This window comes from Dasypus novemcinctus, chromosome 8 (genome assembly GCF_030445035.2).
Source record: "Dasypus novemcinctus isolate mDasNov1 chromosome 8, mDasNov1.1.hap2, whole genome shotgun sequence".
NCBI classification, from domain to species: domain Eukaryota; kingdom Metazoa; phylum Chordata; class Mammalia; order Cingulata; family Dasypodidae; genus Dasypus; species Dasypus novemcinctus.
Genome location: NC_080680.1, coordinates 18,767,855 through 18,780,165, shown reverse-complemented (window position 1 = coordinate 18,780,165; position 12,311 = coordinate 18,767,855). Strand labels below are relative to the sequence as shown.

The 12,311-nt window shown below is 41.9% G+C and overlaps 1 protein-coding gene across 2 annotated transcripts in view; it reads right to left on the bottom strand.

The window, feature by feature from the left end:
• Positions 1-7,008: 7,008 nt before the first annotated feature.
• SLC35D2 (solute carrier family 35 member D2) overlaps positions 7,009-12,311 on the bottom strand; it is a 47,230-nt gene continuing 41,927 nt past the window's right edge. Inside the window, exons 10-12 of one of the 2 annotated variants that reach the window (XM_004470943.5) lie at positions 11,502-11,580; positions 10,288-10,370; positions 7,009-9,601 (exon numbers count right to left, since the gene is read on the bottom strand). In XM_004470943.5, the coding sequence (XP_004471000.1) occupies positions 9,499-9,601; positions 10,288-10,370; positions 11,502-11,580 (265 nt within the window). In that variant the 3' untranslated portion in view covers positions 7,009-9,498. The remainder of the gene's footprint in view (positions 9,602-10,287; positions 10,371-11,501; positions 11,581-12,311) is intronic. The other variant, XM_058301550.2, reaches the window with a different exon arrangement.

The window sequence follows — 12,311 nt, the reverse complement described above, 5'->3', positions numbered from 1 at the left end:
AGGGAAAAACTGATGAGATAATGACAATTCAATGCCATACATGATAGGATGGGATCTAAGAAAGGAGGGGGGAAAGCTCAAAATGACATTATTGGGACATAAGAAAAAATTGGAATATAGAATGTAAGCTTTATATCGACATTAAATTTCTTTTTTTTTTTAAGATTTATTTTATTTATTTATTTCTCTCCCTTTCGCCCCATCCCCACCCCCACCCCCACCCCGGTTGTCTGTTCTCTGTGTCTATTTGCTGCATCTTCTTCTTTGTCCGCTTCTGTTGTTGTCAGTGGCATGGGAATCTGTGTTTCTTTTTGTTGCGTCATCTTGTTGTGTCAGCTCTCTGTGTGTGCGGCGCCATTCCTGGGCAGGCTGCACCCTCTTTCACACTGGGTGGCTCTCCCTACAGGGCGCACTCCTTGCACTGGGGCTCCCCTACGCAGGGGACACCCCTGCGTGTCACGGCACTCCTTGCGTGCATCAGCACTGTGCATGGGCCAGCTCCACATGGGTCAAGGAGGCCCGGGGTTTGAACCGTGAACCTCCCATGTGGTAGACAGACACCCTAACCACTGGGTCAAGTTCGCTTCCCAACATTAAATTTCTTGAACTTGATAACTCATTTAAGTTGATTACATAAATGAATGCCCTTGTTCATAGGAAATATACATGGAAGTAATATGTGGTCAAGGAGCATGATGTGTACAACATCTATGAAATCTTCAGAAGATAGATGAATGGAGAGAGAGAGAGAGAGAGAGAGAGAATGATACAGCAAATGTGGCAAAGTGCTGGATTATGTGTCTGGGAAGTGGGTAATATGTTGGAGTTCTCCATGGGTTATATTGTTTTTCTAACTGTCTGGTAAGTTTGAAATTATTTCAATTTTTTAAAAAATGTTACTCCATTAACAAATAACTGGAGGGTCGTTTCTATAGTCATAAGTGTGACCTTGCCATTTTGTCTGGCAATGGTGGAAAGGCTGGACAGGTTGAGCCCATCACCATAAGAGTCCCTCTAATTAGCAGGTGATCAGAAACAGCCTAGGAGAATAGAAGATGGAGCAAATAATTCTTGGTTGCCTTTCAGTCAAGGCAGGTTTATCTCCCTTCAACTCACCATTGCTTCTTTTACTTACTATATCATATACTATATTCTTCTGGGATATTCACTCTTCCAAAGGAAGCTACCTACAGACAAACCCAAGTCTGTGTTGCTAATATCCATCCTTTATCATGCCATAGCTGGGTCAAACTCTTACAATTCCCCACCCACGGTGGGGATGGAGTGAGACAAGGGAGTTGAGAATTCTCAAGAATGTTTCAGGTTAATTTACCTAAGAAGAGAGAGCATGATTCTCATGGACAGTTAATGTAAGTGCCTTAAAAAAATAGATTGAAGGAAAAAAATGAGGACATCATACCTCTTGCCCCTTAATTAGATGGTACATTTATTTATTCAAGAAGTGCTTTTGGACCACCCATGATGTACCAGGCCTTCTAGCCAAGACAGATTTTTAGAGATGGCTTTATGGGCATGCATTCCACTTTAAGAATAACAATGTCTTTTTGTCCCAGGGTCAAGTTTGAAGTCAAATTGCTACAAGCTTTTTTGTATCAAATGCTGCTACTGTTTCTCTCCCCTCTTTTGAGGTAATTTATTCTGTTCATCCTTATCTATACTGAAAATGTTCATTAAACTAAGGCTCACTACCAAGAATATACTATATACCTTGTTCCAGAAAGGTAACAGGAGGAACCTCAGATAACAGGAGGAACCTCTTAAAGCAGTTTTGGAGACCCCAGAATTGTGCTGTCCTATACAGTAGCTATAAGCTTTATGTGGCTATTTAAATTAAAATAAATTAAAATTAAACAAAATGTAAAATTGAGCTCCTCAATCCTACTAGCCACATTTCAAGTACTACGTAGCCATATGTGGCTGGTGGTTATCAAATTGAACTACACAGATGTAACACATTTCCATCAGTGAAGTTCTTTTGAACAATACTGACCCAGAGCATTGCAAGCCATTTTACATCCAAGAATTTATAGTTACCAGATGTTCTGAGACAAGAATTTCTCATTACTAAAAGTAAAATATAAAATAGGGATATTAATATTAAAACATGGCTTTGAGGGCTTTATTGAGTTCACTGAGTTAATAAACAGGGTTTTCTCAGATACTGGGCTGGGGAAGATGATGCAGAGTATGAATGTATATATTATGTAACTATTGACCCATTCATCTCTAGTAGTTCATGACTGAAACATAGCAACACTTCCTAAGTATACATAAATGAGATAATTTAGCCTTAGCAACATGCCTATAAAATGCTCTATTCCTTTTCCTGGGCTTTTCTTTCAACGCTTTGAATATATCATCCCCCTGCCTTCTGGCCTCCATTGTTTCTGATGAGAAGTCAGATGTTAATCTTATTGGGGTTCCTCTGTATGTGGTGAGTCTTTTTTTTCTCTTGCTGCTTTCAAGATTTTCTCCTTGTCTTTGACTTTCAGCCTTTTTTACTATGATATGTCTTGGTATAGATATCTTCACATTTATGGAATTTGATTAATGCTTTGCATCAAGTTAGGGCAGTTTTCAGCCATTATTTCTTGGAATATTTTTCTACTCCTTTCTCTCTCTCCTTTTCTTGTGCAGATTGTTGTAGTTAAAAGGGTCCCACATTTCTCTGAGGTGCTGTTTTTTTTTTTCATTCTGTTCATAGGATAGTATCATCTCTATTGATCTATCCTCAAGTTCACTGATTCTTTCTTTTGCCAGTGAAAATCTACTGCTGAACTCCTCAAATATATTTTTAATCTCAGTGATTGTACTTTTCAACTCCAGAATTTCCACTTGATTTTTTAAAAAATAATTTATCTTTATTGATATTCTCTATTTGATGAGACATTGCATTATACCTTCCTTTACTACTTTACATGTGGTTTCCTTTAATTTTTGAATGTGTGTGTGTGTGTGTGTAGTGGCTATTTTTAATCTGACATCTGGTCTCTCTCACAGGTCCCCTGTGAATGAACCACATCTTCCTTTTTCTTTGTATGTCTTACAATTTTTTTCTTAAAAACCAGACATCTTAGTTAATATATTGTAGCAAATCTGGATAACCCCTTCCTGGGGCTTGTTTTTGTTGTTGGTTGGCTATTTGTTTTGTGGCTTGGCTAGATTATTGTAGTGAAGTCTATTCCCCCACAGCCTTGGATGTGTGCACTGCCACCCTGGGTGACAGTGGTTTTAGTAGGACTTTCTTTGACTGTTTCCCTGATCTCTCTTTTGAGCTGTCAGCTTCATTTGGTATCAAACCCATCCTGTTAAGCTCCACTAATTGCTTACCGATAGCTCTACTGTTTTTTTGACAGTGCCCTGGGCATAAATTGCTCAGCAGTCTGATCCAATTAAATTCTGGCAAGGGTATTTATTGAGGCCAATATTTGAGGTTTGCTTGGATCCCCAGAGAGGTTTCTTTAGCTGTCTCTTTCCCTAGTTCTCTCTGGTGAGCTGGCTGACTTGGCCTGTTGCTCTCATTTTCAAGAGCACTCTTAATACTTGAACTTCCTCACACTCTGTTTCAAATAAAGCCAGTTCTTTTAGGGAGCACTTTGGAGTTTTGTTGTTGGTTTTTTGGTTTTTTTTTATGGACTGCCTCTTCCATGGCAAAATATCTGAGTCACTACTCTGGGCATTGGTTGTGATAGTAGCTTCTGGTCATCTCAGCTTGCTTCTCCCAGGATGGAATCTCTGCCCTATGAGTAATCTGGGGCAGGGCAATCAGACACCTCATATTCCCAGCATATGGAATATGGACTGGGTGGAGGAAGGGAGCCCCTGACCTCTCAGTGACACTAAACAAGAATTTAGCCTCTCCATCTTGGAGAGGATGAGAAATTCTGGCAGTCTTCCCTTCCTAGTGAGATACAGTAACCCTTGACTGAGAGGTGAAAAGAGGATCCCTCTCTTCTCAGCCACAGATACCTGGAGTGGAGTTTCCATCAAGCTGACCTAGGGGTGGGAGGAGAGTAAGTAAGTCATGGCTCAAATGTCAGAGTCTCTTACTGTTCTAATCAAGTTTTAGTATATTTTCTTGAATAAATGTTTCTTCATTTGCTATGTGCCCTTAGGAAAATTCCCAGAGACTTGGAATGGTTAGGTTTTTAAAAATAGTTTTTAGCAGGTGTAGTAGTTCGATACGGTTCATTAATTCCAAAAATAGACACTGGCTTTTGTTTGTAAACTGGTCTGTACCTGTGCATGATTAAATTATGATTGGGGGAAGCTTCTGCCTACCATTTGGGAGCCTGGGATTGATCCCTGGGGCCTCCTGGTGAAAAAGAAGAAGAGAAAGCATGCCCACATGGTGAGCCAGTGCCCACACGAGTGCCTGTGCAGTGAGCCAGTGCCAACGTAAGTGCCTGCGTGGTGAGCACAAGTGCCCATGCAAGTGCCCGCATGGTAAGAGCAAGTGGCCAGTGTCCGCCCAAGTGAGTCATGCAGCAAGATGATGACATCAAAAGAGAGACAAGGGAAGAGTCAAGGTGAAGCACAGCAGAAACCAGGAACTGAGGTGGTACAATTGCCGGGAATCTCTCTCCACATCAGAGGTCCCCAGGATCAAATCCCAGTGAATCATAAAGAAGAGAAAATGAGAAGAGAAGACAACACAGCCAGCAGAAACAGCAGGGCAGGAGGAGAGAAAGGGGGAAAAATAAATCAATAAATCTTTTTTAAAAATTATGGTTAGACCTTTGGTTGGGCCACATCAGTAGGGTGTTGATGGGGGTATATAGGGACCTCATGCTTTTTTAATGTAACATTAAAAAAATAAAGACAAAAAAAATATTACTACTAAAAAAAATTATAACTAAATCGGTATATGCACAGGCAGTCAGTTTATCACAGGTGTATCAAATAAAATCAACCTCTCATGAAAAAAAAAGTAGAGTGTTGAATCCCTGCCCCCTGGTGGGTGAGGACTCACAGATAAAAGACGTGGCAAAGGACAGAGTTGGAGTTTTGAAGCTGGAGTCTTGAGCTGGAGTCCCGGGAAGTAAGCACACAGAGGAACTTGGTTGTGAGGAAAGAGAAGCAAGTCCTGGGAAGAGAGGAACCCAGGAAGCCTGAACCCTGGCAGACGTCAGCAGCCTTTTTGCTCCAACATGTGAAAATAGACTTTGGTGAGGGAAGTAACTTATGCTTCATGGCCTGGTATCTGTAAGCTCCTACCCCAAATAAATACCCTTAATAAAAAACAACCAATTCCTGGTATTTTGCTTCAGCACCCCTTTGGCTGACTAATGCACCAGGTTGCTTGTTTTGATAGAGCATGGGTCCACAGAGTTCCTCACGCTGACATCCTAATTTTTCATACACTCTTAAAACACACACTGCAGGTAAGCAGTCAGAGAACTTGAAGAATAATAAGACTCTGTGCTGACACAACTGGGGAGTCACATCTCTCTTTTGACATTTGATTTAGGAGGATAAGGCAGTGAAGCTTAGCTGCCCTGTCCCATTGTCTCTCTTTCTCCCTCTCTCTCTAACCTCTCCCTGTCTCTCATCTTCCAGCTGCAAATAGCGGGCCTCCAGGGCTGAAAATGTCTCCCCCTTTGCCACCTCAGGCCTCAGATGTTCCTGGACTTATCTACACCTAGTCAGGCAGCAAACCTCCACTCGTATGATGACAACATAGAAAGAGAATAAATGAATAATTCCCTGAGACAACATACTGGTCTGGAATTTTCTCTTTCTCTCTAGGGTAGGGGTTCTTATTTTTTGAAGGTGTCATGGACCAATTTAGCATTCCAGTGATGATCATGGCCTCTTTCTCAAAATTATGGTTTTAAATGCATATTGGACAAAGAATTACAAAGGAAACCAATTACAAAAAAAGCCTCACAATATTTTTAAGATTGTGAAGTACTAAAGATATGCCTATTTGTGAACACACTAAATAATAAGAACTAGCAGCGGGTCTAATGACTATCAAAATAGTGAATAGGGTGTAAATGATTTTTTTTCTGAAAAAAAAAAACTAATTTACTATGAAAACATCTGTTGGAAATATTGGGGTTTTTTTTTCCTATTTCAGTTTGAAATATTAACTTGTATTGGTAACAAAGTCACAGGTACAGGTAATACAGTGGGTTTGCCTACATGCAAAATGGAAGGAAATGCTAAGTGTTAGAGGTTAGGAAAAACCAAGATGTAGCCTTTCCCATCCAAGTTCACCAGCTTCCTAAATCCCATCCATGAATCCCAGGTGAAGAGCACCTGCTACTGCAAGGGTGGTCCGGACCACAGGTGGTGCTTCCCAGACCACCTGGGGACCCGACTGTAATGCAGCTGTCAGCTCAGGGTGTGCACCTGAGATTCCGCATTTCTAACCATGCCCAGTTGCTGCTGCTACTGCTGCTCCAGGGAAAGGCTTATCATGACGACGATTTGAAGAGCGAGTGGGGGCGAGAGTTAGAAGGCACGCAGATGGCTTTCCCTGCCCTTCCAAGTCCCCAAGAACAACTTGGAGTTTTCTGGCTTCACCCTGAAGGAGCATGATTTCTTTTTCCATGAACTTCAGTATCTGATGACAGAAAGGAAACTTGGATAGAGATTCTACACTGCTGGATACCCTCTGTTTCCTAAAAACTACCAAGCAGCAGCAGCTACTGGGACAATTTGCTGATCCTTGGGACACTCCAGCACTCAAAATGTATGCACAAATACACATATCTAATTGCAGAAAATAAAAGTGGCTCCAAGTAACTAAGCTTTAAAAGTTGAAGTGACAATGCAAAAGGAAAAAAGTAACAAAAAACGTTGAATTATTGACATATACTGTCTGCATTTTAGCCTAGAGAAAAGAAAATGTATTTAAAATAACTCTTTCATAAAATGGGTCCAATTTCTTTTGACAAACTCAGCTGTCACAAAATTTCATTGCCGTTGTACTTCTAGGTATTTAATATAGAGAAAAAATATTAAAATGGCAGAAAATAGTCCAAGTAAAGTGTCACTTTTATTTGTAGTATTAATACAATAGTTAGAAGTCTGCAAAATACCACAGAAGTTAAACTACTCTTCTTTTCATTAGTGATTTTTATGGGTTTTTTTAGTAAGAAAAAAGAAGTCCAAGGCCTCCGTCACCAGGCTACACTTCTTCAGCCTCCTTGGGCCCCACAGATCCCTTTCGTACCACCTCTCAGCATCCAGCGCCCCAAAATAACTTATTCAGAAACAGGATGGGAACTCCCTTGACCACCACTCTGTGGGGTGCCTGGTGAGCACCACTTAGAAGGAGTTGTGACAAATAATTGCAACCTTCAACGCAGCTACAAGGGCTGCAGGGCTGCTCTTAGAGTGCCCTCTGCTGGCCACACAGACGCAGGCAAAAAGGTCTTTCCACACTTGCCCACTGGTAAAAAGAGTCAATTAAGAAAAGGCCACGACAGGCATTTGTTATGAAAGCAAAAGACAAAATGCATAGGAACTCCTGCCCCTTGGAGCATCCTGGCTATGAAAACAAAAGGCTGACCATGTTAAGACTTCAAAAAACAAAACAAAAAATCATCTTAAGAATTCCAAGACGTGAAAAAAATATATATAAACAGGAAAAACAAAGTTTCTGGAAGAAAGCAAAAGCTCATTTTTGTTTGTTGGTTTGGTTTGGTCACTGAAAAATGAGGAAGTCATGGTTACAGTTTTTCAAATTTTAGCATTTTTGGTCTCTGGGGTTTCAGAAAGGAGGTCGATAATGTGACAGAAGGCAGACACAACAGTTCGGGAGCTCCTTCCACTCCCGGATGTAAATAGAAAAAAACACGTCAACACAATCATTCCTTCGATTGCTGCCCGGGCCTCACATCTAACTCAGCTTCTAGAAACTTAGAAAGTTAGAGGTAGTAGGGATTTAAGGAGCTAGCTGAATTTCACTGGTTAAAATCATGGAAACCAGAATAACGAAGTATCCAGATGAATGAATAAACAAAATGTGGTATTATCTATGGTATGGAATATTATTCAGTAACAAATAGGAATGGAGTTCTTCGAAACACTATGCTAAGTGAAAGAAGCTAGACACAAAGGGATCTATACTGTGTGATTCCATTTACATGCAACCTCCCGAATAAGTCAATCCAGAGAAACAGCCAATGAGAGTGATGGCAGGGGAGGAGGGAATTGCTGCTTGATGGTACCAAGTTTCTGTTTGGGCTGATGGAAAAGTTTTGGAAATAGACAGTGAGGGCAGTTGTAGACCGCTGAGAATGAAATCAAAGCCACTGAATCGTATACTCAAAATGATTGCAATGGCAAGTTTCATGTTACATACAGTTCACAACAATAAAAATGTAAAAAAATAAATAACTAATGGAGGCCAGGATGGGCACCGTGATTTGCAAAGGTCTTCGGAGGGTAACGGCAGAGGTGGGATGAGAAGGAAAGGCTCTGGCCTCCTGAGGGGAGCCCCGACCCCTGCACCTCGCACACCCCTGACTGGGCCGGCCCAGTGGATGGTAGCGGTAACTCATCCACCCGGAAAGCCTTACTGTACAGCCCCTCATCTGGAAAGTCGGGCCAACCCCGGAGAAAAGGCATCTTTGGTTAAAATCCTTGTGATCTGAACCTTAAAACCCAAGGAATGGAACTTGGAAACAGGGGGAGTGGGTTTGAGGAGAGAACTAGGAGCTACTTGAAGGTCTACAGGGCAGACCCTGAGTATTTCTTTCCATTAAGTTATTTAGTAATTTTTCCCAAGGTCTTCCAACATGGGTCACCAAAGGGAAAGCTAATTGTCCCTTCAAGGCGGTGTATTTTTTCCACACCGTAAATAACTGACTCCCTGTTTTCTGCCTGTCTACAAGATCACCCTACGAAGCATACATATAAAATTATTTTTTTCACTTTACTTTGATGACTAAGGAAAAGATGCCAGCATATCAGGTTAAATCAAAGCTAATAGCCTGGTTGGCAGCTAATTTGCTAAAGTTACTAAAATAAAGATAAGCCCATTTAAACAAACAAACAAAAAAAAATCTCTCTCTGGTGCTTTGCTTTGACTGGGACTTTTGAAATTAAGGCAAAATTGCTGATAAGAAAATAATCTTATCCGCCTCGCCCTTCTACCTGCTCCTAAAGCACCAAGTAAAAGGCAGCACAGTTGCACAGACAGATGCCTCAGTAAGTGCGTGCCACACGTCTTAAGTGACATAAAAAAAAATAACGGGCCTAGAAATCTACGCAGTTTCCTTTGGGAGCAATCCCTGTAACTAATGGCCTGTTTTAAAAGCTTCACGTCAGCTTCTTGCAAACACAGTTCTCAGGGCGCGTGATGATGCACCGTGTGAGGTAGATGCTTCTTGCATTGGGCAGGCATGCTTGTCTTTCAGGGGGTGGGGGGGTCCCGTGCCCGCAACGCCAGGCTCCACGGTCCTGCGTTTGGAACGTCTCCCCCGACGGCCCCAGGCTGCAAGTCAGAGGCAGCCACGGATTCTAGCTCTTCAGATCCGCAGGGACGTCCTCTTCTTCCACAGGCTGGTCAGGCTTCAACTGGCTGCGGAGCGTTAAGAAGGAATACCTCAGGCCCCCTGCCATGCTGAAAGGAGGCAAACAGAGAGAGAAAATAAATCGCCGTGGGAATTCCGCCAGGGGGACGACGCGCCGTGCCTGACATCTTGAGAGAGACGGTCCGCTTCATTTGGAGGAAATTACTCAGCCCCCTGGGGTTCTCCTCAGGTTTGTGGGTTGCTCTAGGTGGACCTGCCTACTTATTTACAAGTCTTTGGGGGTAGAAAAAGGGCAGGTGAAATCTGACACAGAAGGTAGAGAGAAAATAAGCACCTGGTTTTTACTGCACGAATGCTGCACCTTTATCCTAAAATAGCACCCCATGTATGAGGTGACAAAAGTGTCTGGGTCGGTCCCCACAGCATCCTAACACACAGCACTCTGGCGGAGCACAAGTTTGAGACCCACCGCAGAGGAGTCACTGCAGATAACAGGTGACTTTTCTGTGAGGACGACCCCTGAATTAAATTCAGATCTCAGCCCCTCAGGTTTCATTACACACATCCCCATGACCCACATGGGGGGGGGGGTCGTAAAAAAGACAAACTGGGGGATTTTGGTAAAATTATTTTACAAATCATAATGTCAAAACAGCTACCTACTGGCTTAAAAACGTAACATTTCACTTTGCTCCTTTTTCACATATCACATACCAATCCGAATGTTTAAAATTCTTACTTTACTAAAACGAGTTCATTTAAAAATCCCACTCACCAAATATTTAGCCCTACAAAGTTTAACACGGAGAAAATGTAGTCTCCACCAACCAACATCCCAATGTAGGCAATGGATACATTCTGCAGAAAAAGACAGAGGATTAATCACTTTCAAAGTAAAGGATTTAGGGGGAAAAGACATAGATATGGTGAAATTCAATACTGAACATTTTGGTTACTTTGCACAGAGACTTGTACACAACAAGTGTTCACGAAATCCTGACAAAAAAAACCCCACTACGTATGGCTCTATAAGGAAATGAAATAAACTATGGTACAATGATAAGAGAAAAATGCACTATTCATTCCTCCCCTTCTAGTTTAATATACAGAAAAAAAGATATGAGTTAGTTTGCAATGAGCTTGCCAGATCTCATCTCTTTACCATCACCGCATAGTGAGTGTTAATCAGCTTGATCCTAAACTTGAACAGATTAGAGATGTCTAATAAATTCCAAGCAGTACTCTGACCCAAGGTATCTCAGGAGACCTCTGGGCAGCCAACGGATAGGTGTACTGTGAAAACTGCGAGTTTTTCTCACTCTAAGGAGCTGGGGTGAATAGAAAAACAAAGCAACTGCAAAATGGAACTGGGAACACCCCCATCCCCCTATTCATTTCTAAATACACACACACATATGTATTCAAGTATATGTGCATATTCAAATATGTATATATCCAAATAAATTCATTCAAATACACACACTTACCTGTACAACATACCCACATACCAGTCTACAAGTTCATTATTGGGCATAATCGGGGTATCTACTTCAATCGCCAACAGTTCTTCACAAGGATTCCCTTTCTTAGTGGGCAGGTTTTCCCAAGAAAGCAAACTGTAGCTCACATCATATTCTCAGACCATCTCCTCCCACCCGCCCTCAGTGAAAAGCCATAACTTTTGTATCTTTTTTTTTTTTTGGTACCTGGGAGCCAGCGATTGAACCCAGGACCTCCCATGTGGGCAGCAGGCGCTCAGCCACTTGAACCACATCCACTTCTTCTCTTTTCTTAAATAAGCAATTCCTCCCCCAGTTTTCTGGATTAGGAGATGGGAAGAGGGATCACCCAGGCCCAGCTGAAAATGTCATCAGCCTGCATTCTTACTACACCACTGGCAAGAGCAACAGCAACGGATGAAATTCAGCTTCTGTTCCAAATATCTGATTCACAGTCCATTGCCCCAGCTGGGTTCTTCATCCCACTGACCTTGATGGCTCCAACCACTGCCGTTGTCAGGGCCGAATTGTAGTAACTGCACAGGACTGTGGAGTACATCAGCAGGAACCTGAGAAGGAAACAAACTGCAGTGGGACCATTGGCAGCTTGATACTAATAACAGAGTGATCGGAGTCATTTTAGTATTTGTTTATTAAAAAAGAGAAAGAAACACCTATCATGGAGATTTTATAACCCACAACTCGGAACATCTCCTTGTTAACTCACTTATTCCACAATAACAGCCCAGTCGTGGATTAGCCAAACCGTTGGACCTTTGATATGCTTCTCATTTTGTCAGTGCACTTCTCACTTGTGTTTCCACGAAAAGGGAATAAGGGGAACGAGATTTTTTTTTCTAACGACCTGGAATCGTTAGTAGTTTATCAAGCTCTGTTGGGACGGTTGGTTTTAATTCTCTCTGTGCATCAAAATCAGCTGGTGCACTTTTTAAAACACAATGAGAGGCAGAGGTTCTCATTCATTCCGTTTGAGGTGGGGCCCAGGCCTCAAACGTGGTTCAAAAGCGCCACAGGATTCTATTGTGCAGCCAGAAATGGGAAGCAATGGCATTAGAAGGAGAATGAGCTGAGCGATTGCTGGCTTTGGAAAAAGGAATCAAAATTAATGGGACCCTATCACCAAAGTTCATTCCGGCATCCAACATTGTCCAAAAAGTACTGACACTTACCTGTCAATCGAATGACTATTGAACTGTCACCAAGAACAAGACAAGAAAATATGTATACACAGGTAAAGAACGAAGATCCAAGCAGAGGTAATGAGTTCATTCCAATCAAG